This window comes from Falco cherrug, chromosome 20, assembly GCF_023634085.1.
Source record: "Falco cherrug isolate bFalChe1 chromosome 20, bFalChe1.pri, whole genome shotgun sequence".
Taxonomy (NCBI): domain Eukaryota; kingdom Metazoa; phylum Chordata; class Aves; order Falconiformes; family Falconidae; genus Falco; species Falco cherrug.
In genome coordinates this window covers 5,543,761-5,571,727 of record NC_073716.1, presented here as the reverse complement: position 1 = coordinate 5,571,727, position 27,967 = coordinate 5,543,761, and the positions used below count along the sequence as shown (strand labels likewise).

General features: G+C 49.7%; 3 protein-coding genes across 4 annotated transcripts; 2 read left to right on the top strand and 1 right to left on the bottom strand.

Moving 5' to 3' along the window:
• Nucleotides 1-3,888: 3,888 nt before the first annotated feature.
• GIP (gastric inhibitory polypeptide) lies at nt 3,889-9,059 on the top strand. The gene is made up of 5 exons (XM_014280611.3): nt 3,889-3,962; nt 5,019-5,159; nt 5,481-5,612; nt 7,775-7,867; nt 8,843-9,059. The coding sequence occupies exons 1-5, from the start codon at nt 3,889-3,891 to the stop codon at nt 8,850-8,852; spliced, it is 450 nt and encodes a 149-aa protein (XP_014136086.3). The 3' UTR covers nt 8,853-9,059.
• Nucleotides 9,060-9,949: 890 nt separating this feature from the next.
• Nucleotides 9,950-14,304, top strand: SNF8 (SNF8 subunit of ESCRT-II). The gene is made up of 8 exons (XM_055697591.1): nt 9,950-10,042; nt 10,546-10,596; nt 11,155-11,293; nt 11,680-11,784; nt 12,514-12,586; nt 13,237-13,378; nt 13,545-13,619; nt 14,058-14,304. Exons 1-8 carry the CDS (start codon nt 9,989-9,991, stop codon nt 14,193-14,195), a joined length of 777 nt encoding a protein of 258 aa, XP_055553566.1. The 5' UTR covers nt 9,950-9,988; the 3' UTR covers nt 14,196-14,304.
• Nucleotides 14,305-14,345: 41 nt separating this feature from the next.
• On the bottom strand, nt 14,346-26,602 carry UBE2Z (ubiquitin conjugating enzyme E2 Z). Of its 2 annotated transcripts, XR_008729997.1 has the most exons (8): nt 26,178-26,602; nt 24,312-24,384; nt 22,334-22,521; nt 20,279-20,390; nt 19,568-19,680; nt 18,935-19,025; nt 16,727-17,107; nt 14,346-14,597 (listed from the first exon to the last, which is right to left on the bottom strand). XR_008729997.1 is itself a non-coding variant. In XM_055697590.1 (7 exons), exons 1-7 carry the CDS (start codon nt 26,498-26,500, stop codon nt 16,937-16,939), a joined length of 1,071 nt encoding a protein of 356 aa, XP_055553565.1. In that variant the 5' UTR covers nt 26,501-26,602; the 3' UTR covers nt 15,589-16,936. The 2 variants fall into 2 exon arrangements, 1 of the variants encoding a protein (XP_055553565.1); XM_055697590.1 differs by lacking the exon at nt 14,346-14,597 and having other exon boundaries at nt 15,589-17,107.
• Between the last annotated feature and the right edge of the window lie 1,365 nt (nt 26,603-27,967).

The following is a 27,967-nucleotide window of genomic DNA, read 5'->3' as shown; positions in this document are numbered from 1 at the left end:
CCCTGTGGTCTTTGGGGGCAGGAACACAGGTAGCGGTTGAAACCAGCCTGTATCCGATGCTCTGTCCCAGCAGCACTTCTCAGAAGAGCAGAAAGAGACACTTTATAGAAAGGAACTACAAAATGGATAGCCTTTCCGTGGAGAGAAGCACCTCACCGTGCTGGATTTCTGCATGTGTTTGGGATGAGATACACCAGGGGCACCGTGCCAGCACAGTGAAACCCTCTCCCACGCCGAAACCACCGACACTCCAATTTTGCCATTATTACTGCAATTCCACTAAGGGCTGCTTCTTGCTCAGCCCTGTCAACCAGAAATCCTACTTCTTTCCCACACAAATCCCTGATGTAGCTGAGCCAGCACAAACCTGGGAGGATACACGCACCCCTCCTACACCCAGGTGTGCAGGGTTACTGCTCTGAGCCGCTCTGCTGAGCTCCACAAAATAAATAATAATAATCAAAAAAAGCTGGCAGACCTGAGGGGAAGGTTGTAACTTGGATAACCTCCTGCAAAAGTTCAGGCTGCTCGGGGGAACCGAGCTGCGGACGGGACCGTGCCATGAGCCAGCCACGGGCACTGCCACGCATCGGAACGATGCGAGCGCAGCTCAGCCCCTGGGTTAGGCTGGCACAGGCACAATCCTGCTCTGCTTCCCTCAGCAGCTGAAGCTGGGTGTGACGGGGATCCTAGAGCAGCACCTGGTAGCAGTCCCTAAACGAGATTTACACACTAAAATGCAATGGGTCGAGCTCTCCCAGAGGGACTCAGGGAAAGCAGGCAAGTCAAGCACGAGGGAGAACATCTTACCGGGCACGTAGTCACAGCAGAGCTGATGGGAAGGTGGGTTCACCCCTCCTACTCTGATGGCACAATTCACATCTGCAGAACATCTGCTGTCCTAGATCCAGCTGTGCGAGGGCAGGGTGAGGTGGTGGCCTCACTGACCCATGTCCCCAGCAGCTGCAGAGCCACCAGGAAGCACTCCATCACCTACTCAGGACAGAAAAAGCCCAAATGGGGGCTCAGGTCCCCCTACCACCCCTCACCATTACAGGCAGCTGCTGTGCCGCCACCATCCGCCTCGTTAACCAATGCTGCCTCACCATTGCCTACTAGAGTCCTGTCTGCCACCTTCCACCCCAAGTTTTCTTCTCTTAGAATGCATGTTTTGGGGGACAGATGCTGTTTTCAGTATTTGGGGGGGTTGCACAAAGGGTTTCAGACCACAGTTGAGATGCCCAGGCTTGATGGTGACCAAAAAATCCCAATGATAGAAGCTATTGATTGTAGCAAAGATATTCTTTCTGTAAGAAAGACAAGGAGCAGATTGGATCTCTCTGAGACAGCACTTACACTTGGCAAAAGAAAAGATGGAAATTAAGGAAGTTTTTGCCATGGAAGGAGGTGCTATGCGGAATTAAGGTTTAGACCAACGCCATATGTCTTATGCCCACAATCCACGTTCATTCTTGATTTTGTGATAGAGTAATGTTTAATTGCCATTAATGTAAACAAATTTTAAAAGGTTATTTTCCTGCTCTGTAGGTCAATAGACTTAATGAAGCAGCTCTAAGTGGGTTTGAATTGCTTTGATTAGGTGCCTGATTTCCTGTTTACCTCATGGGAGTGGGTTTGGTCCTGCACAGCTCACATATATAAAAGCCCTGGAAGGTCTCCTCAGTGCTAGAACCAACTGAAATCCTCTGGGCAGCTTCAGAGAAAGGTAAGCAGCTCTATGTTAGTCTCTCTTGTTGTATTTTTTTACTTTCTTTCCTCCCCCCCCCCCCTAAAATAACAGTGGGAGCGAGCAGTTTGAGAGCATCAGGCAGGAGCTGGAGCAGAGCAGAGCAGCCTGTATCCCTGGCGCAGGGTTTCCTGAAGTGGTACAGGACTAGCCACTCTCTCGGTAGCTTTGGCAGGAAGGACCCGCAGCAGCGTGGCTGCTGGGTTGTAAAGGGAACGATGGTTCTTTCAGAGGAGGATTCAGTATGTGGCAAATAGCAGTTTGGGATCTGCACCTGCACAGGGAAACAAGGAGAAATTGGTTCTTGGTTGCTTTTGGGATCCTCCCAGCTATGGATAAAACAGGGGCAATGTTTCTTCCAAAGCAGACAGTATTGTATGGGGGACTGGAAGACCTTCACGTTGCAAAGATCCCAAACTTTCACGTTGCAAAGATACAAAGGAGTTGCTCCTCCTTTGATGAACAAGTCAAATCACAGGATCAAAACAGCGTAGGTATCACAGCAAACTCCGTGCCAGGCAGGGCTAGCACAGCTCAACTACCCCAGTTCAGTGTCACGCAGGCAAAGGGGTCTTGTATTAATTAAAAAATGGGTTTTTAACAGCCTCTGAAAATGTGGATTGCTTTCCCTCCCTGTCTGGGTAAATTCTGCAGAGAAGGAGAACTGTCCTTCCTTAAAATTAGGCTACAATGCATTTTCTCTCCTAGTATCATAAATAATTACCCTAAGCAGAACAATATTCTTCGCACAACTGAGCTATTTTCAGATCCATCATCGTACCCTCAGTTATATCGCCAATATATGAAATGAAAAGCAAATAAAAGGGAAAGCCTCAGTTATTTAATCATGATGTTTTTTTCCCGTTCTTATTTAAAATACTCCTCAGCTCTTTGTATAATGGAATTTATTTCTGCTGTTAACACACTCTGTAACTATTTGTCTTTTATTGCTTTAGCTCTAAGTATTTTAGGGATTTTGCCAGTGTTCAGAACATTACATTACACCTTTGCTTTTAAGAGCATTCCTCAGAACTCGATGTATCTGAGATAATGTAATGCATTCAGTATGAAAATGAAAACATTTGTAAAAGATGTCACAGTTTTCCAGAAATAAAAAATGCCACAATTACAAACAACATCCCAACTTGCAAATTATTGGTCTCTCCAAAATAAGAACTGGGCTGTCATAAGAGTACAAATTACTACTTAAAGGAGTAAAGTTCTATAGATGTATGAATAAATTTTTGAAGGATGGAATATTTGAGTCCTGATCTAGACCTTTTTCGTTTTGTTACTGTACTATCCTTCCTGTTAACAGCAGCTCTCCATCGCAGTGCTGTTTCCAGAAATAGCTGTGACAAAGAGTGAGGTGAGGGACAACAAAACATATCTGTGAGCCATGATCAGAACCATTTTTGTACGGAGTTTGCAAAGCTGGAATAGTAATTAAAAGAGCTCAAATGTCCAAGGGCTTTTGAGCCGAACTGTGGACATGAAGACTCGGAACAGCTTGAAACTAATAAATCTTGGAATCCGATCCTGTCACTGTCCATGCGGTGTTTTTCATAACTGATATTCGCTGACTCTGGCTCCAGTCCCTACATAAGGCATTACCCACCCCAACAGAAACTGTCCCAGAAATTAGATCAGGCTCCTAAATCCTGCGGAACTGCAGCGTGGGATAAGCGGGATGCCGTTGCTGCTGAATTGTCTGATCCAACGTAGGTTCCCGTTCACATACTCAAGATTGAATCGACCCTTAAAGCACAATGAGGTACCCACAGGGTCAGCTTGTAAACATGGAGGAAGACAAAGCCCTTGCCTCCAGGAATGTGCAACTCACAATGAATTTGATGGTTACAATAAAAGTATAGGGAACCAACATTAAAAGACACCAGGGTGGGAAAGAGCGTTGGCATTGAAAAAGTGATTTAACTGGGAGCGGCAGAATAAGGCTTTGTAGGATGGAGAAGGCTGCTCGAAGCACAAGGACTGAAGAAACACATTTACAAGCACAGGCACGTGCCCAGCCACCACACATCCTCCTGGGCTCACTGTCCTGTCACTTATGTCCCATGTGTTCGTAGGGGCCGGACATCTGGATTGCCCTTTGCTTTTGAACAGAGAAACCAGCTGAGAAAATGATGTCTTTCAAAGTTCTCTCTCTGCTCCTTGCATCTCTGGGGTTTGTTTTGATGGAAGAGAACGTCTCAGGGTAAGTGTTTTGGAAAGCTCACAGTATATTTTGAGACTCTTCCAGCTCCTCACTGGAGGCAAATGGACTCTTTCCATTGGCATCTTGGTGAGTAGGTGAGAACATGAGTCCTGAGGTAGAGCTCAGATAATAGAGACAGCCAAGCATACAAAGATGAGCACATGATAAGAGAGATATCAAACTAAAGCCCTGAGCCTTTGAGCCAGAGCCAGGAACTCCCAAGTTTTCCCTACAAACTCCATGGCTCTGGGTTAGGAGGAACAAGCTGGAAGTCAACCAGGAGAAGAAGGTTGGCTGAGAACTAGAAACAAGATGTAATCCTCTCGCATGAATGAGGGTGGGGGCACCCAGTATTTGAAATAGTCTGAAAAGATGACTGGTTACATAAAGCAGGTATGTTATAAAGACTTTCCCTATCTTTCCCTACATCAAGGAGGTATATTATAAAGACTTTCCCTCTATTTCTCAGACTCCTATTACAAAATTTCCAGCTACCACCTGAGAAGATCCAAAAGATCCCTTATTAGAGCAGGAGAGCTTGCTGCAATCCCAGATAGCAGTACTATAAAAGGATCTGTCTTGAAATCCTTCAGTAACGTAGGTAGCCACCAACTGTCTGCCCTGTCAGACTGGCTCTGGTCTCAAGGTCAGCCCTGGTCTCCTGCCACTCGCCCCTGAGCCTCTCGAGGATGCGGGGACAGGTTTCCTTGGCCCGAGGTGCACGGCTGGCCAGAGGCAGCCCAAGCACACTGGGTGCCTGAGCTCGGAGCCATGATCTGTGAGGATCAGGCAGGGAAAGCCTCCCTGAGTCCAGGCTGCCAGCAAACACCCAGAGCTCTGCTCCTCCATCTCCTTCCGGGTGGTCAGACACGAGCTGCCATCGCGTTCGCAGCCAGCAGAACCCACGAGGAGCTCAGTGCGGGAACAGTCACCGGCTCCAAGGGGGATCCAAAGTGATCACAAAACCTCGCGGACTGTAGGGAGCACGTGGGCCGCTGGGGCAGCCCAGGCGAAGCAGGACTCACTCTTGCCTCTGTGCTCTTCCCCCACTTTAAGCATCAGCATCCCCAGTGCCAGACCAGTGCAGCGGCGCTACTCCGAGGCCACCCTGGCAAGCGACTACAGCCGCACGATGGACACCATGCTGAAGAAGAACTTTGTGGAGTGGTTGCTGGCCAGACGGGAGAAGAAAAGCGAGTAAGTGCGTAGACTCCCAGCGCTCCTACGGTCCAAACCGCCAGCTGCTGTCAGCCGACCTATGGCTACAGAAGGATGGGGAGCCGAGGTTCTTCCTGGACCGCAGCAGTGATTCTCCAGGGAGCTGGTTTTCTTTATTTCTTGTATTTTCCTAAGTCCTATAACGTTTCTGCTCTGTCAGACAGCACAGCTACCCCGCTCCCTGCCCGAGCCCGCCGCCCGCCCTGCCGGTGGTGGGGGGAGGGAGCCGGGTGCGGGGAACGCGGCGTTGTGGCGCCCCCTGGTGGCGCCGCCCGGCATCGCCCCGTTCCGCCCTTGCAGCAGCGCCGCGGAGCTGCGCAGGAGGGAAGCTGAGCCCCGAGGTCCAGCTGGGGACGGCCAGAGCTTCGACCTGGGCGCTCAGGGAGCCAAGGACTTCTTCACCTGGCTGCTGAAAGCCAAGAAAAACCAGAGGTGAGACTGGAGAACAGGTCTGGTCACCGGGAGGGGTGAGGTCTCCAAGAGTTTTGGAGAGTTTGGGGGCAGGTGTCAATGGTAACAGTGTCAAGTAGGAAAATGAGAGGATTTTGATTTCAAAAGGAAATTTCACATTTCGCCATTCTGCCTCATGAGTGAGGAAAAGAACAAAGACTAAAAAAAGCTTCTCTAGATTTTAAATTTCTCAGAACACACCCCACCCCCACCCCAAATTTACAAAAACATAGATGATTTGGGTCATCTTTTGTTTTGCAAATGTCAGCACAGCTTCATCAAACCCCAGCGCTTTGATAAGGTCAAGATGCAGACTTTTGACAGGGCTGAAGCGCATCCACTCCTTTAACATCACCCTAACAGAGAAGTCAAAATGAAGTGCTTTGACCTAATCAAAACAAAGCCCTCTCAAAAGAAAACTCCCCAGCGAAAATGAGATGAAATTGATACATTTCTACAAAACATTTTGATTTGATCAAATCAAGCCATGGGGGGGAAAGAAAAAAAAACAAACCCAACCCACTCGTTCACACTCTCAGCACCTGACCGGTTCATTTTCTAAAAAAGAAACAAAACGGTTCATTCCTTGGATCACCGCTACAAGCTCTCATTATGAAGAGCCTGTCATCTAAACGCGAAACCAGGCAGGAGAGATGCCTGCCTGACCCAGGAGGAATTTCCCAGTTTGTTTCTGATCTGAGCATCCCCAGTTAAAGGCACAGATTTTTTTGATTTTTGTTTTTTTTAAGATGTAATTATCTTAAAATCATCACGGTTACAATGGCGATACGAGCTCACTTGGAACAGGTACCTCTGGGCAAGGTAACCGAGTCCATATGGAGCATTCTGGTGCTGCAGCTCGTGCCTGCCTTTCCCAAGCCATCTGGCTGTGAGCACGCTTGTGTATCTCAGCCCTGCGCGGCTTTGTGCTGTGTCAGCATATCCACAGCCTGTCAATAGCCTGTTTCACCTCCCCCAGTCTTAGCTTATGTCACAAATGTTCAAAAAGCAAATTAGACACGAGTCCAAGGAAAAATCTGTTCTCAGGCACTTTATATATTAAAAAAAAAAAAAAAAACACACAAACCACTGACAAATGAATGAGGGATACATTTCCTTTCTGTAACATGAAGGGGATTTTACAAAACCTAACAGGTTGCTGCTGCTTAGTCCTAAAATGGTGGCGAGAAGGGAAAAAAAGCACTTACCGCACACAGCCCACATCCTTCAGGCACAATCCTAGCCTCTTCTGGCAAAATAAATGGAATTTCTAACTACAGGGAGTCATGGGACAGTCACCCAGAACAAGAATCTGGGGGCATTTGTTGTCTTTTGCAGCCTTTGCATGAAAACTGCTTTAGAAACCAGGGTGCAGGGGATGACCCGGGGTGGGGGAAACGAGCAGAGTTCTGGTTCACAGAGGTGTCTCAGGCCGAGCACTCAGAAAATCAGACACCGAGAATCGCTAGTCATACTGAAAATACAAAATCAAAGAAATGAGGGCTTTGAGGGATCTCAAGAGGTCACTCAGTCTGACCTCTGCTCCAAAGCAGGATCAACTCGCCCTAAACTGTTCCTGACAGATGTTTGTCTAACCTGTTCTGGGGGGGGAGGTGGAGGGGGGAAGGGAAACCTTTGATGCTAGAGATTAATCAGCTTGATTAGCTTCATTTAGAAAAAAATTGTTTGCTAGTGTCTCCCTTAATCTCCTTAATTGCAAATAAAAAACAGGACTTGCAGGGGGGAAAGTCCTTCTCGGAAACAAAGACTTTCCTTTGTGAGTTGGGAGTGTAGATGCCGCTTCACCCACGCTCTGCCTTTGTTTTGATGCCTGCTGGGTCTAGGAGGAGGTGGGGTGCAGGGGGGGTCACTGCACAGCTCCCGCTCGTCCCCCCAGCCGGATAGACATGCTCACCGCCAGGCAGCCCATACACGCCAAGATCAAGGCACTGTTGTGTGCAAGGAGCTCACCATGTCAGAGAGGTTAAAGCTTTTTTGTGGGTTTCTCTCAGTCAAAGACAGTAGAAGACGAGGAAAATAAAATATCCCTGTGAACTTGAGGAGATGGGGAAAAGAAGCTGTTATGTACTGCATCTGGATTGTTGCCTCTCCTCTGTCTTCATGGCATGGCACGTTTCTTGCAGTTTTACTTCTCTGGAAGGTTCAGAAGGTTTGAAGGATGTTTTGAACCAGGACTTTCTGACATGGCTGATGTCGACTGATCTCTGCAGACCAGCGTGAGTGGCTGTTCTACCCATTCCTGGTGTTACAAGCATCCCTAGAGAACTCTTCCCAGCCCTCGTCCCCAAAGCCACTTGCTGCAGTGCTCAATCAAGGAATTTAGGATTTCTTTAGATAACCACTGAGTGCTTACAGGGCACAGCTCAGCTGGATTTGACTGGAGAGTTAAGGGCTCTGGCCAGAGTTTGGTCCTGCAAAAGTATCCTCAGCTCATTGATACAACAAAGATGGGGAAAGACAGATTGCAAAAAAATTGCTGTCTATAGAGCAGGGAGGTTAGTAAAGCCTTTCCCCCTCTTTTTAATGAGAAAATAGAGGTGTCTTATTTTTTTCCTGTGCATTGTACACTGCTACGAAAGGCTTTCAGAGAGAAACACAAGTAACCAGGATGCAAAAGGTGCAGGGGAGGGCCCCAAGGAGGCTCCAGGGAACAGCGAGCCCATCCTATGCTTAGCCGAGTAAGACAAAGTCACCATCTATTAAAAAAAACAAGCGAGAAAAGAGCTGTTTATGCTAATGGCAAAAGTTGGCATAAGAACAAAAAGGGATGAACTGGCCATGAATAAATGTAGGTTGGAAATAAGAGGCAGCTCTGTGCTACAGACAATTCCAGGCAGCTTGGTCAGACAATATGAGCCGAGTGGCCGGCCAGCCGGCCAGGGAAAACAAATAACTGTTGAGCTCATACTGCAGCCTTTCCTGCGGAGAAACACTGATTTGCATCTCTCTCCTCTACCCAGCTGCTGGCTGGGTTTTGGGGTTTTTTTTCCTCAAAACTTGTAGGTACTTACTATTAGATACTAACTTGGAGTCACATCTTGCTATCAAAATGGATTTGCAAAGTATCCGGGGGGGTGGTCGCTAGGGAAGGCGAGAACTTGTGCCTTGTTTCCTATCGGAACCAAATGAAAACGGGTTAAGCGCCACACCGCAGGAATTGATGTTTTTCTCTCCCACTTCTGCTTTGTTAGGACTGCGTAGCTCCAGGACCCCCCAGGGAACGCTCTCCTCACCCCAGCAAGACCCGCGAGGAGGAGGAAGGGACCCTACATTCACTCCCTTCTGTGCATATTGTCCGTTTTGCTAATGCAAGCAATAAAGAGTTGGGTTTGAAGCTGAAGTAAGATTCGGAGAAGAACCAATTTGGGGATGGGCTATAAAATATGAGTTAAAAAAAATAGGTATGTCCTTTCAAACAAGGTTGTTAAAGAGTCACCCACCGTGTGTGCCAGCGAGGGGGCCGGCGGGATTCCCACACAGGATTTGCGGTGTTCGGGACCCAACAAACCGGGCTGGGAGCTGGGCTGCCCCAACACAGGCGCCCCCAGCTCGCCCTCCCGCCTGACCCCCCAGCGTGGAGGGGCCCCTCCCACAGAGGGGACCCCCCCCTTCCAAACTGGGACTTACCTCCATCTGCGGGGGCAGGCTTACCTGAGTTGGGCTCACCCGAGTTGGGCTCACCCTGGGGGAGGCTGAAGCCCCCCTCCACTGAGGGCTAGCCCCCCACTCCTGGGGGGGGACCCCTTCCCCCAAGGAGGGACTTACGCTCATTTGGGGGGCTCCCCCCACCTCGGGGGAGACTGAATCCCCCTCCACTGAGGGCTACCCCCAACCCGGGGGGGGGGGGGCCTACCCAAACAGGTACTTAACTCCATTTCGGGGGGCCACCTGTACCCGAACCGAGCTCCCCCCACCCCAGAGGCAGACTCCCCCCACCCCAAAGAGGTGACCCCCCAAAGAGGGACTCAAATCTATTGGGGGGGGGGTGTCATGCCTACCCGAACAGGGCTCCCCCCACCCCGGGGGAGCCTGAAACCCCCCTCCAGTGAGGGCAACCCCCCCGCCCCGGGGGGGACCCCTCCCACGGAGCGTCCCCCCGCAAACGGGCCTCCCCCCCCGGGGGGCCCACCCCAGCAGGGTCTCGTCCTCCCCCCGCGCACACACACACAAGGACCCCCCGCGCGGTCTGGGCCCCCCAGCGCCCCCCGCCCTCGGGAGGGGTGACGGGGGGGGCCTGTCACGCGAGGGGGGCCGGTCACGCGGCGCGGCCCCGCCCCTGCCGTGCGTCACCCCGCCCGTCGCGGGGAGATGACGTCACGCGGCGCGGCGGGGCCGGGATGCACCGGCGGGGGGTGGGCGCCGGCGCCATCGCCAAGAAGAAGCTCGCGGAGGTGAGGGGCGTCGAGATCTCGCTGGGGAGGGGGACGGGATCGGGGGGGCGGCGGCCGGGCCCGGTGCGGGGGGTGTCAGGCCCGTGGGCAGCGGCCCCGGCCCGTGGAGGGGTACCAGAGCCGCTGGGACGGGGCAGCACCCTCCGGGCCCCTGGGGAGGCGGGCAGGACCCCCGGTCTTGGGTGGAGGGAGCTGCCCGGCGCCATTAGTCCCGCGTGAGGGGGGCCAGGACCCCCGGTCTTGGGTGGTGGGAGCTGCCCAGGGCCATTAGTACCCTGTGAGGGGGGCCAGGACCCTTCAGCCCTGTGGCAGGGGGTGCCAGGCTCGGTGTGGGGCCATCCCTGTTCTCACATCTGCCATCCCCGGTGGACTCCCTGCTTGCCCAGGGCACTGGTCCGCATGTCCTCCTGGTTCAGCCATCCTTACGGAGCATCTCCCTCATCCAGTTTTGGTTTCTGGTCCACCTGCAGCACTGCCTCCATCATCCTGTTTTCTTCCTGCAGGCGAAGTACAAGGAGCGAGGGACGGTCCTGGCCGAAGACCAGCTCGCCCAGGTGGGAGATCCCCTGCTGCCCCGGCAGCAGCAATAACTGGCTGTGAGCCCAGCCCAAACCTGGCCTTTGCTTCCCGCTCTGCTTTGGTGTCCGGAGCGTTATCCATGAGCAGCGTGGGTAACAATGGCACCCGTTAGGCTGCCTTTCCCTCACAGAGCTGGGGTGTTTGCTGCAAGCCTTGCACTGCCTCCCTTCTCGAGACCTCGGCAACATCTCATTTCTGTAGAACTGCTTCTGTGTACATCACTGAGTCACTGCTGCCCCCCTCAAGCCTATCTCTTGGCCTTCGCTTTGTCTTATCTCCACTGTGGTCTGATACTGGTTTGTATTCAGTATTAAAAGCGTGCATGTGGAGAATTCTGATTTCACTGAGTGATTTTTATCTTGTTTCCTTCCTTTAAGACCACTGGGGCCATCAGCACTGGGTAGGCAGCACGTCAGAGACCTCAGTGTTTCTTGAGGATTCTGCTCACTCAGTGCCTGTGGGGGCTGCCTTGGCAGAAAAACCACATTAAATAAGTGCGAACACAGAAACGCTTCTCTGCGATTCTCTTTCAGATGTCTAAGCAGCTGGACATGTTTAAGACCAACTTAGAAGAGTTTGCTAGCAAGCACAAGCAAGAGATCCGTAAAAACCCCGAGTTCCGGGTCCAGTTCCAGGATATGTGTGCAACCATCGGAGTGGATCCTTTGGCATGTGAGGAACAGGCACGGGGGGTTAACGACCTCGCTGATCTCTCACTGTAAACAGGTCGCACTGAAGCTGGTGGCAGCTGTCCCCGAGCGAAGCTGATGGGGTTTTGACTCACAGGGCTTGTGAACTGGTGCAGTGTACTTTTGGGTGCTATTTACTTAAAAGGGTGGGAGGAAAATGGGTGGAGATAACCAAAACTGTTGGACTTGGTGATCTTAAAGGTCTTTTCCAACCCAAACAATTCTATGATTCTATAAAGTGGAGACTTTTCATTAACAGACCTGAGTCCTCACAGTGAGGTTTGTGAGCAGCCTGCTTCACATCAGTAACTGTTAAGGAAGAATATTTTGCCCAGTGGTCCAACTGCTTTCCCCTTTCTCACTTGACAGCCGGTAAAGGATTCTGGTCAGAGATGCTGGGAGTTGGAGACTTTTACTACGAGCTGGGTGTGCAGATCATTGAAGTTTGCTTGGCTCTGAAACACAGGAATGGAGGTGAGGATCCCACTCTGGTTTCTCTGAGATACAGCTAATAGGAGGACAGATACCTTTTTGCTGTGGAAAATGAGGTGCATCGCTCTGTGTAGTGTTCTTTACTAGATCTCACAAATTACCAAGATGGCAGTTAAGTCTTCCTTGTTCCTCAAAAGCCTCATTTTGTTTCTACAACACGTTACAGCTACCACTGATAATCAGCCAGCTTTAGTGATTCCTACAGAAATCAACGAGCTCTGCCCTGTTTAGGTAACAAAACCATAACTCACAGTATCATGGGGAAGGAGCGGGGGTCAGTGACAATCCTGAAGGATTACAAAACTGCCAGGTTACTGCTTTGAACCTGGCAGTAAGCTTGTCTCCGAAGGATCACAGCAATATTCAGAAGAGCTGGAATACCAGTGATAAGTGCCTAATGAAAAGGTAGTAGATGTTCTTCATTCCAAAGGGGCAATCTGAGACCAGGACTGGGCTACAGCAAAGTCAGTTGAAGCCTGAGTCTTGTGGGAAAAGGCAACAGCTGACTGCCGCATGTTAGTCCTGGGAACAGAAGGGACTCAGTGCTTATCCCACCCAGTGCTTGATTCTGGGAACAATGAACAGCCACTTGTAAAATGGAAGGCAGGGGTGAGCCAGTGGCAAATGCACGAAGGACCCTTGACTGCTCTTGCTGGAGTAATCGTACTGCTATGCAGTAATGCTTTCCTGTCCTCTTTTGTTGACTCTTAGGTCTGATAACATTGGAAGAACTTCATCAGCAAGTGCTGAAGGGAAGGGGGAAGTTTGCTCAGGATGTCAGCCAGTGAGTGTCTGCGTAAAGGGGAATCAAGTAGATTTGGGGAAGAAAAGGGGGTGACTGATCTCCAGCTGTGATGGGACTCCAAATTTGACTTCTGTCAATGGAGTCACTTACACATGATCCACATTTAATGACTTAACCATTTCAGAAAGCAGCAGTGTGCTTTCTCTGGGAGCCCTAAGGTGTAAAGGACTGTTGCCTTGAGCTGGAGACAGTTGGTTCCCTGAAAATCCAGCTCTCTTACTGCCACAATCTGCTGGAGCGGTTCTGGGCTCCCGAGCTGTAAGGGAGGGACTCGGGTATCATTACAGAATCAGACTTCAGGACACAACTTGCCATGATCACAAACTGGGGCTGAATCTTAAAGTTTAACACTTGCAGCTCCGGTGCCACCAGTGTGTGTCTAACGCAAGTCTGCACTTCTGAAGGGGGGCACAGATATACTATATCTGTATAATATATATATTTATATAATAACACTAATTCTAAATTGCTTTATAAAAAAAATTTTCAGCTGTTTCAGCTGAAACTGGAGCAAGCTCCAAGGGGCTGTTCTTGCTCATAGCTTCTGCACATCAAGCTTTCATTTACAGAATGTAGTGTGCAGTTTGAGAGAGGCTCTCTAAAGCCTTGCATTGACCTCTGCTTCTCAGGGATGATCTCCTTCGTGCCATCAAGAAACTGAAGGTCTTGGGGAACGGCTTTGGGATTATCCCTGTTGGCGGAACATACCTGATCCAGTCAGTGCCAGCTGAACTGAACATGGATCACACTGTCGTCTTGCAGCTGGCAGAGGTATTGAGCCAGGAGATTTTAAAATACAACCACCTTGAAAGAACCTTATTGCTTCCATGATGAGAAACTGATTAGACCAGGCCTGCAGGCAAAACTGTCCACACTCTTTTAAACTATGGACTTAATTCTTGACTATAAGCAGAGAGTATTTTTCTTCTTTTTTCAGAAAAAGGGCTATGTAACAGTCAGTGAGATCAGGTCCAGTCTTAAGTGGGAGACGGAACGTGCAAAGCAAGTGCTGGTACGTATGAAGGTCTCACGTCACGGAGTTCAATGACAGTGTAGAGTGACTGCTCGCGCAGCCCTGCAGCAGACACCTGGCCGGGGACATGTTATCACAACACACACAGGGGATCCTAAGCCTGCTGGTTGACCAAAGGCAGAGTACGTGCTGCGTAAGCAGGGCAAGGAAAGCGGAATCTCAGTAGCTGCATATATTCCTGTGGCTTTGCTAAGCTCCATTAAAACTTGAATCTTCTTAGCTCAGGTCCTACACAAACATGGGCATGGCTGGATGTCTGAACTATATTTCTCCTGGTCAAGTTGACTAAAAATTACTGTAGCCCAAACTCTAAGCTCTCCCTTACCCTCGAATAAATACGGGGTCAGGCCTCTGTTGTGAATGGCTTCTCAGCCATTTAGTTAAGTTTCACTCACAGTTTCCGCTCTGTCTGTATAGGAACACTTGCTGAAGGAAGGAATGGCCTGGCTGGATATGCAGGCAGCAGGAGAACCTCAGTACTGGCTGCCCGCTCTCTTTACGGAGCTGTACTCTCAGGAAATCACTCCAGAGGAAGCCAAGGAGGCAATACCTTGACTGCTACATGTTCTGTGCCTGTATATAATTCTTCCTGTGAGGTTATTTGCATATCACCTGAAACACAGGGACAGTGGACTTGAAATAAAAGTTTTGTAAAAAGTGTCTAGCTTGAAAAGTTTACCAGGACTAATTCATACTTGCTTACCTCTGAATTTTCCCCTCTGTTGTGGGTGGAAATGCCACTTACCATTACAGGCAACTAAATACCTTGTCACAGCAACAAGGAAATTATCTAAGCTGCTTTTGCAACTGCAGTCTCAGACGATGCAAATGTGACTCTGGCTAAAGAATCCTGGAGCCAGCAGTGACACTGAGAAACTGTTCTGCAGTCCTCTCTGCTCTGTGAATGAGTCGTTGTTCCACTAAGGAGTACCACAGCCTAGATTCTGCCAAAACAAACTTTATTGCACAAAAAAAAAAAATCTTATGTACAATAGTATATAAACAAGGTATCTTAGAGTGACTCTTGTGCATATATTTTCAAATCAGGTCTAAAAATCTGTTGCTAAAACATCTCTGCCTAGAGCAGTCATTTGAGGATTGTCACTTTGAAATGGAAACATTCAGAAATGGTAGGACAACATTAGAGCTATAAAACTAATGCTTCTCTTTTACAGCCACATGCTAGTTATGTGAATAGTGTCCACAATAAGGCATTTTCTTGTTTCGTTGTATCAGTGGATGGTAACGCCACATGCATCACAAACAGATTTCAGAACCAGCTCTGCCTTGGGAAGGCAGCAGAGTCACAGCTCTACCCGCAATGCTACTGAATGGTGAAAAACAACGTGACATTTACAATGGGATTACAGAGGCGGTAAAGTAGCACACAGCTCATGACTTCTCGGGAGACCCCCTGCCTCCCCGAGACCTCATCGCAAGCTGAACACCACTTTAGTCACTCTCCTCTGGTGTTATGTGTTGAGTGAGTCCTATGTAAGTTCAGCTTTCCCTTGAGGGATGACAGGGTTTAAGTCTAAATCAAGCCAATGACAGACCCAGGGGAGTTTGCTTGCTAAAAGGAAAAAAGGTTCTCAAGTTGTTAAATAATTCAGAAATGTTTCCACCTTTCAGCTTTTCAGAGCTGCTTAAGCAGCAGTGTGCAGGCTTCTGAGTTCTGCAAGAGTTGATACAAATCACAGAGACTGAAAATAATTCAGTGACGCATGGGGCATTGCCTTTCTCGTACAGCACGCAGCAGGGGTCTTTTGGCCCCTCTTTCTGCACTTTTTTTAGAAGATGACTGCGTTGGAAGTTCTCCCACCACCATCAGGAGTCTGAAACAGGGCCGAGCTGGTGGGAAGGTGTTTAAGGGAACTGGGAGAGGGCCCAGGACAATGTGCAACTTTGTGCTTAGCTTTCTAGCAAAGCTCCCATAAAAATTATTTAAAAAAAAAAAAAAAGTATAGATTAAGCTCTTTAACAACAAAACATTCTACTGCTCCAATCAATCAGCAGGCTCATTTGCCTGGAGAAACGGTAATTCACCTCCACCCAAGTTACACTGAATACATCTTTGATGTAATGGCACTCACAGCCAGCAGACACCTCTCCAAGAGGGTGGCCTTCACTCAGTAAAAAGTTGCTCTTTAGAACGGTCAAATACACTGAAGAGTTAAACTTTACGACACTCGGCTCGCCTGGACTCAGCCAAGTTTGGCAAAGGAATTTATCAGTAACAAGGCATACACCTCCGAAGGACTCCGCCCGTGAACAGTGGCTTCCTTAGCTAGAATTGCCCCTTATCCTAGCATCTCAATCTGATGGATCAAGGTAGCAGCAGCGAGTGAGGTGGCAGGAGGAAGAAGGAAGGAAAATAAAATAATACACTGATCAGAGAGGTGGAAAGCAGAGTACTTCAGTTAAGGACACAGAACAGCTCCGTTCAGAGCAGCCAGAATAAAATATTTCTAGAATGCTAACTTCAAATCAAATACACAAACTAGGCTTATTTTTAAGTGCTCCCCCCATCTCTGAACAATGATTTTCTCACCCTCCCTTCCCCAAAATGCCAGGATGAACACACCTGCACTTGATTTATGGATTCTTGCTGTTTCCACTTTGCATCCACCCCTCTGTGCCCAAAGTCTCAGTGGACGAAGTCACCCAGGGCTTGAGTAAAGCTTTCAGAAAGGAGCCCAGATTCCACCACTGCTCTTTATCTTTGGTCTGTCTAGAACAGTGTCTAGAAGAAAGACATCAAGTAGATGGGCTCCACAGAGCAGAGAGGCTCCATCTCTCCCAACCCGCACAAAAAGGTTTCGCCTGGGCACACAGTGCGTGGGCCCTGTCATACCCTGGACTCATCAAAGCGCTCCCACAGCTACAGCTCCACATTCAGCGCGGCCCCAGGAAAGGGCTCACTGTCTAGGAACAGAAAAGCTGTAAAGAGGATTTGCAGTCTAGATCTCATTCTTTAATCAAATGGAGGAAAAAAAAAAAAAAAAAAAAGAAAAAACCAACCAGTGTAGGTGTTTCCAAAAAATAACCTGATGCCACATGCTCCGGCTTTCTAGCATAGTAAGTACCTTTTAAGAGTAGCCTGTCACAAGCTTGGCTTTGTCTAGCATGAAGTCTTCTCATTCAGCGTTATCCACCAAAGCAGTACAAGGAGACAGGAGATATCCCGCAGTATCCTCCGCTCTGGCATTGGTTTGGTTGTCAAGTCTGTCAGGGGTACTCTAGAGTGTGAAGACAGAACATCCCCATGGCTTGGCCTCTCCACTGTTACCGTAGCTCTAAGCTTTAGAGCAACCCTGAGTGTCTGTCTCTGTCTCGGAGGAGCTGCTCTCAGAGTCTATTTCTGTATTCTCCTGCTGGTGTTTCTCTTGCACCTTCTGCCGAATTCCTTGCAAACGCACTAATAGGGACTGATAGTCAAAGTGGCCTCGTTTTTCACCAAAAGGATCCTGGAAGAAAACCATAGATAAGCCCATTAATACAGACCATTATCCGTCTGGCAAGAGGCACAAAGGAGAGAGCTGCATAGTAATCGGGCAACAAATTATCAAAGGCTTAAGGGTTAAATTCCATCTTATGATGGAGAGGCCCCTTAACTTCCCACTGTCGTGGCAGAGGTTGAAGACTGATAACTTCTGTGTGGAGTCTCTTTTGGGAAACCTTACAAACCTAAGCAAACTTCCGAAACAGATGAAAGGCCAAGCAGACATGGGTTGAATTTCTACTCCCAGATTTGAGGAAGTAAACTACTTCAAAGATTTGGTCTCAAGACCACTCCAGGGAGGCAGGGAAAACATTACAAATGAAAGCCTCTAAAATCCAGGAGCCAGAACACTTGACCACACTTTGTACTAGTGCTACAGACCCTGTCCAAATGAAAGCATCGCTATTTCGTTTTAAACCAAGCCCCCCAGCTGAGATGTAGCCAAGTCAGAGGCAGAAAGTCTTTGGAGATTATTTAGCATTTGCTGCTTTCACGCCCTTCCCAGGTCAAAGACACACTGCCAGGGCTATATAAGGTGCTGGTGCACTTTACGCTGTCCTACCTGATGGGAATCTTCAGTACAAGCCAACGTGTGGCCCCAAAGTTAACAAGACAGCACGTCTTGCATGCACTTAACTGATACTGAGCCTGGAGCGACTTAGTTTGAAAAACAGGGTAATGAAGACAACAAAACCATCTCTCCAGCACGTGTTCATGCTTCCTGCACTACTATTTACAAGCGAGCAGAAAACCAGCCATGGCAGTCACTGCCTCTGGGAACCGAGCACAACACAGTGATCTTCATAAACCCTGGAGAAAAGCAACTGAGTCCTGGCTCCTTGAAGAAGAGACAAGAGTGGAACCAAACCTGACAATCCTCTAATGTCACCAAACTTCACTCGCTGCCTTCAGTTCAGTACTCTCTGCAGCTGTAAGTCAGGCACAGACCTTCCTTATGGGAATTTGTCACTCCAAACATGAACTCTCCTGTTCTGGGAGTCCTTTCAATTTATGAATTACACAGCCAGCAATGCACTGGCAGGAAAAAAGGGCTCAGAGACAAAATCATTAAATCAACCACCTCCATCTTTCCTTAGCAGTGGAATTTCTCAACGAGTCAGACAAGAGGTGGCTGATGAGGAAGACACACCTATTCATATGCAAATTAGCTTTGTAATCTATTCTTTAATGTCTACTTTCCTGCAGAAACAAGCTCCTGTAACTCAACCTGTCTAGATGTGTCTGCTATATTGACAGTGTTCCCCCACTCCTTCCCTCCTCAGTAACTTGACTCAGTCACCCACTTTCAATCTCATCTCACAGAACTAGGGGTGTCAGAGAAAAGTTGCTACCTGCTGTGTGAGCAAAAGAACCTCAGAAAACGAGAAACTCTAGCAGCAACCCAACAAGAAAATACTGCAATGAAGTTCAGTTGCCACCAGCATTGGTTAACCTGCACGCACCCTCCCTGCTTAACATCAAATCCGCATGAACACACACTGTGCCAGTTCCACCGCTGAGAGAAGTACCTGCTTGCCTGGGGAGGGTGTCAGGTCCAGCACTCTGAAATCTAGCAGCCTTGAAAATCTAACACAGAAAAACTGTGTGCATACTCTGAACTTGAGAATTATACTGTTTCTTCCACAGGAACGTCTCAGTTTCATGGCTGATACAAAGTTGGAATACATATTTCACAGAAAAGATCCAGATCCACCCCATGTGCCGCACATTGTTGTTTGTCAGCCTTATCTAAGGCAGCGTGTTATCAACAGGAAAACTGTCTGCCACTCACCTGCATTGTCTGTCCTTGGAGATAAAGTCTCTCTTTACACACCCCTTCATAGAAGTCATAGTATTCCATGAAGGATTTCTCCATCACGCCCCTGCATGCGAGAGAGCAAATGATCAACACAAAATGACAGTGTTATAACACTCACATCATCATCCAGGGTCACCCCATCCCACTGAACTCCAGTTCACGTTGTCAGCATGGACAGCCATACAGTGTGTCCCAGTCAGCTAACAGGGTACAGTGAGGCAGGACACAGAGTGAAACAAACTGCAGCATCACTGCAGCTGAAGAGAGCCTGCACGTGATTCCACAACAGCTGTGCTCCCCCCCCCAGCCCAAGATATTTTTTTTTTCCTCTATAAGACAAGGCACATTTATTCTCAAACACGAGTCAGAGGATGCAGCCATTGTGCACAATAACACAGGCTTTGTCAATGCACAGCTCCTGGGCACCACAGAGACACAGCCATCCACTTCAGGGGAAACAAAACAACTCTTAGCAGGACCAAGCAGAGTTAAAAGACTTGCTCTTCCCTGAAGCAACTCTCAGGATCTCAGGAATAAGAGCCAGGTACGTTTATCCTGCTTCCCTACACCACTTTCTTATGCTCCCTCCATGCCTCTTTTCCATACCGTAACGGCTCAGGACAGGGACACTTCCCTTCCAGCATGTCGCACACTGCTACTCGGATGGTCTCATGCCGAATGCACTCATTATAGTTCTTGCTGTCCCCAGGGTGCCTCTCCTGGAAACAGAATTTGGGCCAGTGAGTCCACGCAACTGCAATGGCTCTTCGTCTCTCCCTCCTGGGCCTGATGAATTTCATTGGTGCATGAACCCACTACAGCTCTGTCTGCTCTGTGTATGCTGAGCTAGTTTATACTGCAAATGAAAAGCTGGCAAGATTTTACCTGTCTCCAGAGCCTTGGACTCACACAGCTGTGGAGACAGGTCAACTGATGAAGTTAGCACAGAAATCAGCCTCTCTCTGAGATGCTGGAGACCATGAAAACCTGAGTAGTTTGGTTCCCGCATGACTAAATGTCCCAGGGAAGCCATTTCAGGAGTCATGTAGCAGAGAAACAAAGAGCCATCCCATACTTCTCAAATGCCTCGTGTTCTTCTATTACCTTACATATAGGCGAGCTAAGGAGCCTCTGGTTCAGAGCTGGCTTGCAACTCCCCCTCAAGCTCTGACTAGAGGCAGAGCAAGCTGAAAAAGAGCCAAGCAGCATAACCTACTTTTGTCCCAGTTTCCAGAATGGGATTTGCCACCAGGAGCAAGATGTGGAGGGAAAAGAGAAATAGCTGCAGAACCAGAGAGATCCACCTCAAACTCTCACCTGCTCAAAGCCGGGTTCATTGTGATAAGGGTTCTCAGTCATCAGAGACTGGATGGAGATGAGGACTGAAGAGATACTCTGTGCTGGGCTCCATGCAGGCCCGGTCCAAGTGCTGAAGCATCAAAACAGAAAAGCATCAATTAACAATGCAGGACTGGCTCAGTGAGCATCACCCCTCCAACGGCCAAGGATCAGAAAGCTCGGGAAACCACATTTACTTCTTACAGAAATGCAACAGAAAAAGAAACAGCTGCTACAGATATGGGAAGCACTGGACACTGAGGAAGTTTTCAGGGTCAAAGTAGTTTATTCTCTCAACCAAATGAGTACTTGAGCAAGACAAGAGGCTGGCTAACCCCACTCCACTGCTAACACACACAGGGCATCACACGAGTTGAGGAAGAACACATTTCCAAGCATTTTACAGGGAACTTTAAAGCTATGTCTATCATCTTGCACAGCTGCCTGGAGCAACACAAGCTCCCAGCACTACCATAAGTCAAACCCAACAATTTTCAAGAACTAAAATCTGATTTTCAAGACTCAAACAAGACCATGACTTGTGCAGTCTGTAATACAGACATTCAGTGCAAGGACTGCCATCAAAAGCACTAACAGATGCTCTACTATAGGAATAAGTATAGGAATGCCCATTTCATACACGCAGGGTAGCAAAAACCTTCGCACAGAACAGCACAAGCAGAAAAAGCTGCTCTGCTGCTTGCCCTTAATATCCTAGTTCCAGATACAGACCTGTCTCCCTGTGAGCTGAACAAGGATGTGCTGACCCATATATGCTCTTCCTAAATCCTTTCATTTGCAGCTCCCTCTGCGCTTCCCATTTCTGCTAAGGCCGAAGCTCTTTGTTCACTCTTCAATAATTTAGCTTCCATGCTAGGGCTACAATTGCATGAGCCACAAGGCAGCAGCTTGTGCGGGAGCTGCTGGGCATTCAGACCTCCAAGATAAGGACGTGCCCTGCACACCTCAGTGCTTTGCAGGTGCTGGCATCCAGCTCGCTGGATCAGGAAGACTTCTACACTGAGCAAGGTATTTCCCAGCACCATGTGCCTCTACCAGCCCTGGACCAGCACCTATCAGCTGACTGGTATCAGCTACTTGCACCAACTTCGGTGTGAGCGGCACATGCAAAGCACTGCTGAAACCATACCAGCAAAGGCAGTCATAACCACATCAGCACTCAGACTGTGCTGGTTGATCAAATCCCCACAGCAATTCAAGCTGTTGCTGCCCTTTCCTCACCTGGCCGCTGTTACTGCCTCCCTGCAGCAGAAGGAACCAGGTACTCACAACCCAGCTGCATCAGTCCAGAGCCTCAGCAAAAGCCTTTCTTTACTGGCAACTGAAACTGTTGCAGCTGGGGTTGGGAGTATCACACCGTGGCCTGGGTTCCTCTGGCAGAGCTGTAAGAGCCATTCAATCAGCCAAGACTTACACATGTTTAAAAATCAGGCAGGTGAATAACGAGCATTTGCAGCCGTGGAGCCTGTTTGAACAGGCATCATGGGAGCAGCGCTTGTAAATCATTACACACAGCGCTCAGCCCCACATACTACGTGTAAGTGGAAGCCCAGAGCAGTCAAATGGCTCTCAAGGAAGTTCTTAGTGGCTTTTAATTTTATTTATTTATTTTCAAACTCACACAGAGAGAGGAAATTAAAACCACAAAAACCTACATTCAAAGAACATTAAGGATCAGGCTGCAAAGCGCAAAAGCGGAAGAAATGCAGTGCTTGGTCCGAGGCTTTGCAAGGGGAAGCAGGAGAAAAGCGGCAGCATCCACTGAACTTCATGCTTCCCCTGCTCTGTTCTCAGGTGCTTTTAAACACAAGTTAGGCTCTTACGTCAGTAGAGGAATTTGTGCCGCTTTAAGACTCTGATTCTGCACATGACTTCGCAGAAGCATAAAGGTGCATCCAAGCACGCGTCTGGGGCAACATCAAGGCACAATGTGCTGAGAAAGATGCGTGAGGCAGAACACAGCCTGCAGCCACCTCCTGATCTCCCATCAAAACAGCCAAAGTCTCCTCTTACCCTAGAATACTCAGGCAGACTTTCCCATTGCGGTAGAAGTTGGGGTTAAACCTCACTGTGTTATTTCCCGTTGTCATCAGTTTGACCCTTGGTGGGTGGATGGGATAATCTGGAGGACAGCGAAACAGGAACAAGAAGAAACCCCCTTCATAAGGCGTGTCAAATGGGCCTGTGATCAATGCATGAATCTGGAAAACAAAAGCCCGTCTTGCGCACCACTTCAAAATTGTGCAGCACCGTCAAATCCTCAACAAAGCCAACCAAAGGCAAGAAACCTCCACCCAGGCAACAGCACAGAGGCAGCATCTTCCACAAGCACACCCATGTGCAGGCCATACTTAACCCTCCCTCCTTCCCTCGTTAGCCAGAGCCACTGCTGTGCACTTCTCTCCCCTCTGCCACACTCAATGTGCAAAGCAGGTTTCCAATGTGAAGTTTGGCCACAGTCCACAACAGCTGCCTCCCATACATCTCTATACAACCCAAACCAGACTGAATCACAGTTCAGGTGGTAAGCTATGCTTAAAAAAAAAAAAAAAAAAAAAATAAAAAAAAAAATTTTCAAACATGAAAAAAAATCTAATTTTAGAAAGAAAAAAAATTCAGAATTTCTGTGCATTCCTCAATTTTATGGTCTTGTGCTGATTTGGTCTTATTAAAACCAATCACTCAATTTCCTCTTCCAGGATCCAAAATTGAGACCCTATTCTCTCCATGCTAATTACCCTCCAAGATCCCAATTGTATACCAGGAAATCTACTCCCTTTGGGCTATTAAGGAAGCTTGTTCCCCAAGCGATCCAAGCAGTCTCCTTTAATGATCCTCTTACCTCCCCAGGATTTCAGTTAAAAGCCCTGAGGCTGGTGTTCTACAAACCCGCATTTCCATTGAAGAGCATTTTGGTGCTTTCAGCTATCTACACCAGGGAAGCCAGAGCAGCAGTAAGAGCCCCAGGTGGGAGCTGGCTGTGCAGAGACACTCCCTTTGTGCTACCTCCAAAACCCCAGGGGCACTAAGTTGGGCAGGCACTTACACGGAGGGGGAATTTAGGGGATGCCACGTTTGTCAGGGGGGTGGGAGAAGTGTGCAGCAGAGGAAAAAACAAAGCAACCTCACACACACGCACATACAACACCCAGAAACCAGCATGGCCAGACCGGGTGACACTGGCTAAAGAAAGGGCAGCACCAGCCAAGAAACACACTGGATCAAGAACACTGAGCAACCTCTTGCCTCCCAGCTCACTGCATTCTCTCTGGCATAACTGGAAATTCCCAGTCCTGGAAAAACCCGAGAACCAGGAGGGGAAGAACTGGGGCAGGAGAAGCCGTAGCCATGCCCGTGTCCCTAGAGAGCAGGTCTGTTGGCAGCGATGTGGTGGGAGCGTGGGTCAGACCTGCACGCGACCCTGGTACCTGTGAGAACCCAGCCGGCAGCTCCGCAGCAGGACAGGGCCCGCCTGCAGGGACGCACCTCACTGCCAGCTCACAACAATTAAACATCTCCAGGTTCCGCAGGTGGATTACAGATACTCCAGCACTGCTTGTAGCTAATGGACATTTCTCATTTCTAGCTTCTCTGAGAAGCCCCCCATGGCCACTAGCTTTCCACAGAGCTCTCCTTTGAGCTGCTCTGTTGATTGTTTTCAAGCATCAGTAGGATGAAACGAGCTGAATCAGTACCCCACTGGTTCACAGGGCCTCTAAAGCAGAGCTGGCTTTATCTGTGGAAGCTCCTCGGATTCCTGTGATGGTATCTCTCCACACAGCCAGTTTCCTTGAGAGCCTCCTCCCATTATAAATACAGCCCATCGCAATGCCACCAAGAAAACTGGAACTTCATTATGCTTTTGCAAGACTCGCCCTGACTTCTCTCAAAACATGAAGGGAATACTCCATTTGGGTACACCCTTAAAGCAGCCATCAGCAGCAACATATAGAGAAGTGGAAAGCTGAAGCAGCTCCAAATCTTCTCTTACCTTGGTCATGTCATGGGGATCAGGCACAACAAACATTCCCGGGGGCGGTTCCTTGTAAATGGACATGATATCCCTGAACAAAGGAAACAGGAATTAGTCAAGATCTCCCTTGGCGTTCATCAGCCCTTGAAGCACTGAACGTTCTAGATGACAAATCTGCACACAGATGCAAAGGGACAGACTTTTAAGACAGAAACTTGTAAAGAGCTAGACATTTTTCTTTTGCCTCTGTTTTCTGGCTGGGCTCTTTCAACTTACCCCCCAGAACAGCTGAGGCATTTCAAGGGCACGAGCAGCATTCAGGAAAACAATACACAAGACATCAGAACAAGTGCACCTTGACTAACTGCTGTCTTGTATTTCACCATGGATCAGCCCCAGCATGTAGAACTTCAACCATAAACTTCCCCTAAAGTAATCACTTGAAAGTTCTTCTAGGTGAAGTTTGTTGTTTAAAGGATGACTTCTCCTCCCTGTGTTTTCCTTCTCCACACTCAGACTATTTACAGGATCCCTCTTATATACCCAGTCATTTGGTTTTCCCCAAACATACCATGACTCAACTGCCTTTGAGAACGTTACCACTCTGACAAATTTGGGTTTAATCAGACAGCAGGTTCAAGAGTAGTGAGAATGCACGCACACACACAGCTTGATCACAACGGCCTTGTTTCTCTAGGAACTCAAACCAAATGAAGTGAAAAACAATAAATCACCTACAACTCCATGCAATTTACAGATAAATCGAATGGCACCTATTACCTTCCATCACCCAAAACCTCCCTCCCATAACCAGAGCTGCAGTGAGCTCCAGGACAAGCTCCCACTCAACCTTCCCATTTCGGAAGCAACTAGAGCTCAGAGGTTTCAAGGTGAGAACAAATGCAAAAGCAACAGCAGAGCCTCGCCTTCCTGCCTACTGTTACAAGGTTAGTGCTTCTGGCATTTGGATTGGAAACTGCCCAAATAGCTGGTGCCATCTTCGGAAGACATTATACAAGCTCTAGAACAAGGATGAGCAAGAACCTGGCAGGCAGCGATACTTGCTCTGAAGGAAGAGGAAGAACTTGTTGAAACAGTGCCAGCATTTCTAACAATACAAGACTGCTTGTTATATTAAAGGCTATCGACACACCAGGTTTAACCAGATGAACCTTTAAAAAGTCAGAGCAACCAAACGGATGGGCATCAGCAGGAAGAAGGATCACTACAGGCAGGTTAAGTATAAAAAACTTGACCGTTAATGGGAGTTACAAACCTGCTCCCCTCCCCATTTAACAGCACCTCCAAGGAGCTGCTAGCGATCCCGAGGGCAGGATCGGAGCCACACACCAAGGAGCTTTGCTGCCAAACACCCCAGAAACTGCAGATGGAGAAAGAGACCCTGGATGGTGATACAGGGGTCCACGGCTCCAGGGCAAAGGGAAGTGTGAGATTCCATCGTCACCCAAACACCTGGGCAAGGGGAGTCCCGGAGAACAGTGGGGACTGGGGCCTGTTCCCAGGACACAGAAGTGGGGGCCTGGGGCCTGTCCCCGGGAGCACCCCGGGACATGTGAGGGGGGAACCGGGGCCTGTCCCCAGGCCCACCTCCAGGTCTCCAGGCCTGTTGGTGAGGGGACGGTGAGGCCCAGGGATCCATTACCCCCTCGAGGTTACCGGGGACAAGCCAGGTGTCTCTGCCCCGTTACAAGCCTCTGCCCCGTGCCCGCCCTCCGCCCGGGCAGCCCCCCGAGCCCAAGCCGGGGCAGGGCCCGGGGGTTTCCCGGCCCACACAGCTGGCCAGGCCCGGGGCCACCCCCCAGCTCGCCAGCGGAGCCGGCCGCGGGCCCAGCCACCGGGCCCAGGGCGAGGAGGCTCTCTCACCGTTTGATCCGCAGGAGGCAGGCCGGGCTGGGCCGCTCGCTATCCCAGTCACCGCTAACCGTAGGGTCCCAGAAGGCGGAGTGCGTGAGGAGCGCGGCCCCCGCGGCCGCCGCCGCTGCCGCGATGGGGGCCCCGCCGCTCCCCGGGGCCACGCCGGCGCCCGGCGTCGCAGCACCGAAGCCCGCCGCCGCCCACAACTCGGCGGGGATGAAGACGCCGGGGCTCCCCGCGCCCCCGCCCGGGCCGGCCGAGGCTCCGCCGCTACCCGCCGCCGCCAGCACCGCGGCCGGGGCCGCCTCCTCGGCGGCCGGACTCTCCGCCATTCCGCGCCCGGCCTCGGGGAACGCCGCTTCCGGGACTCCGCACCAGCGAGTCCGCCGGCCAGAGCGGCCCCCGCTCCCCGCCTCCACCACCGATCGCCGGCCAGAGCGGCACCGCCCCCGCTACCCCCTCCCACTACCGGCGCAAACTCCCCCCAGCCACCATAGAGTCTCTGCACTGGCGCCAGAGCGCCCCTTCCACAGAGACGCGTAACCCTGGGCTAGAGTATCCCACCGGGAGCAGCGCGCCCTCTGCCGCGGCGGATGTCTGCGGGGCTGGAGGCGGCACAAATCCTAGTTTGCGGCTTTTTGGGCGGAAAAACAATCGTTCTGCGGCAACAGGCTCGCTCCCAGCACGCCTCAGCCTGCGCAGGCATGGCCGGGCCGCCTTCCAGCCCTCTCCTGCGCCTCAGGGCACCCTCAGGAAGCGACAGAGCCCGCCCGGAGCGCTGGGGGGTCGCCGTGGCCCGTAGGACACCGCTGGGGCCCCTCACCCTCGCGCCGCCTGCCAGACACTCGGGTACCTACAGCACACTGCGGCTGCACGCAAACGGTTTGAGTTTCAAGGTCACAGTCGCTTTGCCAGGGGTACAAGAAGTTGTTTATGCCCATTTTTATACATATCAGGGAGAATAAACGCAACGTGCTGTGCTACCAGCAACTGCTGTGTTCCTGAGACACGCAGACCACTGCGCCCCACGACGATTCCCGAAGCACAGTGTTACCGTTGTAGGGTTACACATTCATTCCCAGCAGCCAGCCTGGCCACCTGCTTATGATTTTTCCTTTTTAGTTCCACCAGCAAGTCTCCCTTGAGCTCTTTTTTGTTTCTCCAAGAAGTCGCAGAACAGTTTGAGTCAAATTCTTCGCAGGCCCTTCCCCTCGCCAGGGCATAAGCAGCTCTTCTGGACAGAGCACTGCCTGCACCCCATTCACATCCCCAGGGAGGCCACAATCCTGCTCCAGGGGCTTTAAGAACACTGGGGAGCTGCATTAATTCAATTACCTAAAGGAGATAACCTCCCACAGTGCTCACCTTCCTACCTTCCTCAAAGGCACAGCTGTCCTACCACGAGGTCTAAGACTCAGGTGAGACTTTAGTATCTCTCCTCCCTAGTATACTCCAATCTCTAAGACAGCTGAAGCACGTAACTGTTGGGGGGGAAAAAAAGAAATAAAATTCAGCTGTGGTTCTTTGTGTAAACTGATGCTTGGAGGAGGCACATGAATAGTGTGACCTTGAAACCGACTCTTCTTTGCAAAAGAAGAAAATTCAGATGATATGCCAGTGCTTATCCTTGTGTACTTGTAGTTTAGTTATGCAAACAACATTAATAAGCTTCTAAGCACACTCACCTGTACCCAGCACCTTTTCTACATACTGCCTTTCAGACAAAAAAGGTGCACAGTATTTTCAACAATATGTGGAAAAACCACTTTGTCAGCTCATCTAGACATATTTGCTTCACT

Coding starts and splice junctions, on each gene's coding strand:
- GIP (XM_014280611.3), top strand. CDS start 3,889: ATGATGTCTTTCAAAGTTCTCTCTCTGCTCCTTGCATCTCTGGGGTTT. Junction 3,963..5,018: donor ATGGAAGAGAACGTCTCAGG/GTAAGTGTTTTG, acceptor CCCCACTTTAAG/CATCAGCATCCCCAGTGCCA. Junction 5,613..7,774: donor AAAGCCAAGAAAAACCAGAG/GTGAGACTGGAG, acceptor CGTTTCTTGCAG/TTTTACTTCTCTGGAAGGTT.
- SNF8 (XM_055697591.1), top strand. CDS start 9,989: ATGCACCGGCGGGGGGTGGGCGCCGGCGCCATCGCCAAGAAGAAGCTC. Junction 11,294..11,679: donor CGGAGTGGATCCTTTGGCAT/GTGAGGAACAGG, acceptor CTCACTTGACAG/CCGGTAAAGGATTCTGGTCA. Junction 13,379..13,544: donor TCGTCTTGCAGCTGGCAGAG/GTATTGAGCCAG, acceptor TTCTTTTTTCAG/AAAAAGGGCTATGTAACAGT.
- UBE2Z (XM_055697590.1), bottom strand. CDS start 26,500: ATGGCGGAGAGTCCGGCCGCCGAGGAGGCGGCCCCGGCCGCGGTGCTG. Junction 24,385..26,177: donor TGCCTCCTGCGGATCAAACG/GTGAGAGAGCCT, acceptor TCCTTTGTTCAG/GGATATCATGTCCATTTACA. Junction 19,026..19,567: donor CCCTGTCCTGAGCCGTTACG/GTATGGAAAAGA, acceptor TCTCGCATGCAG/GGGCGTGATGGAGAAATCCT.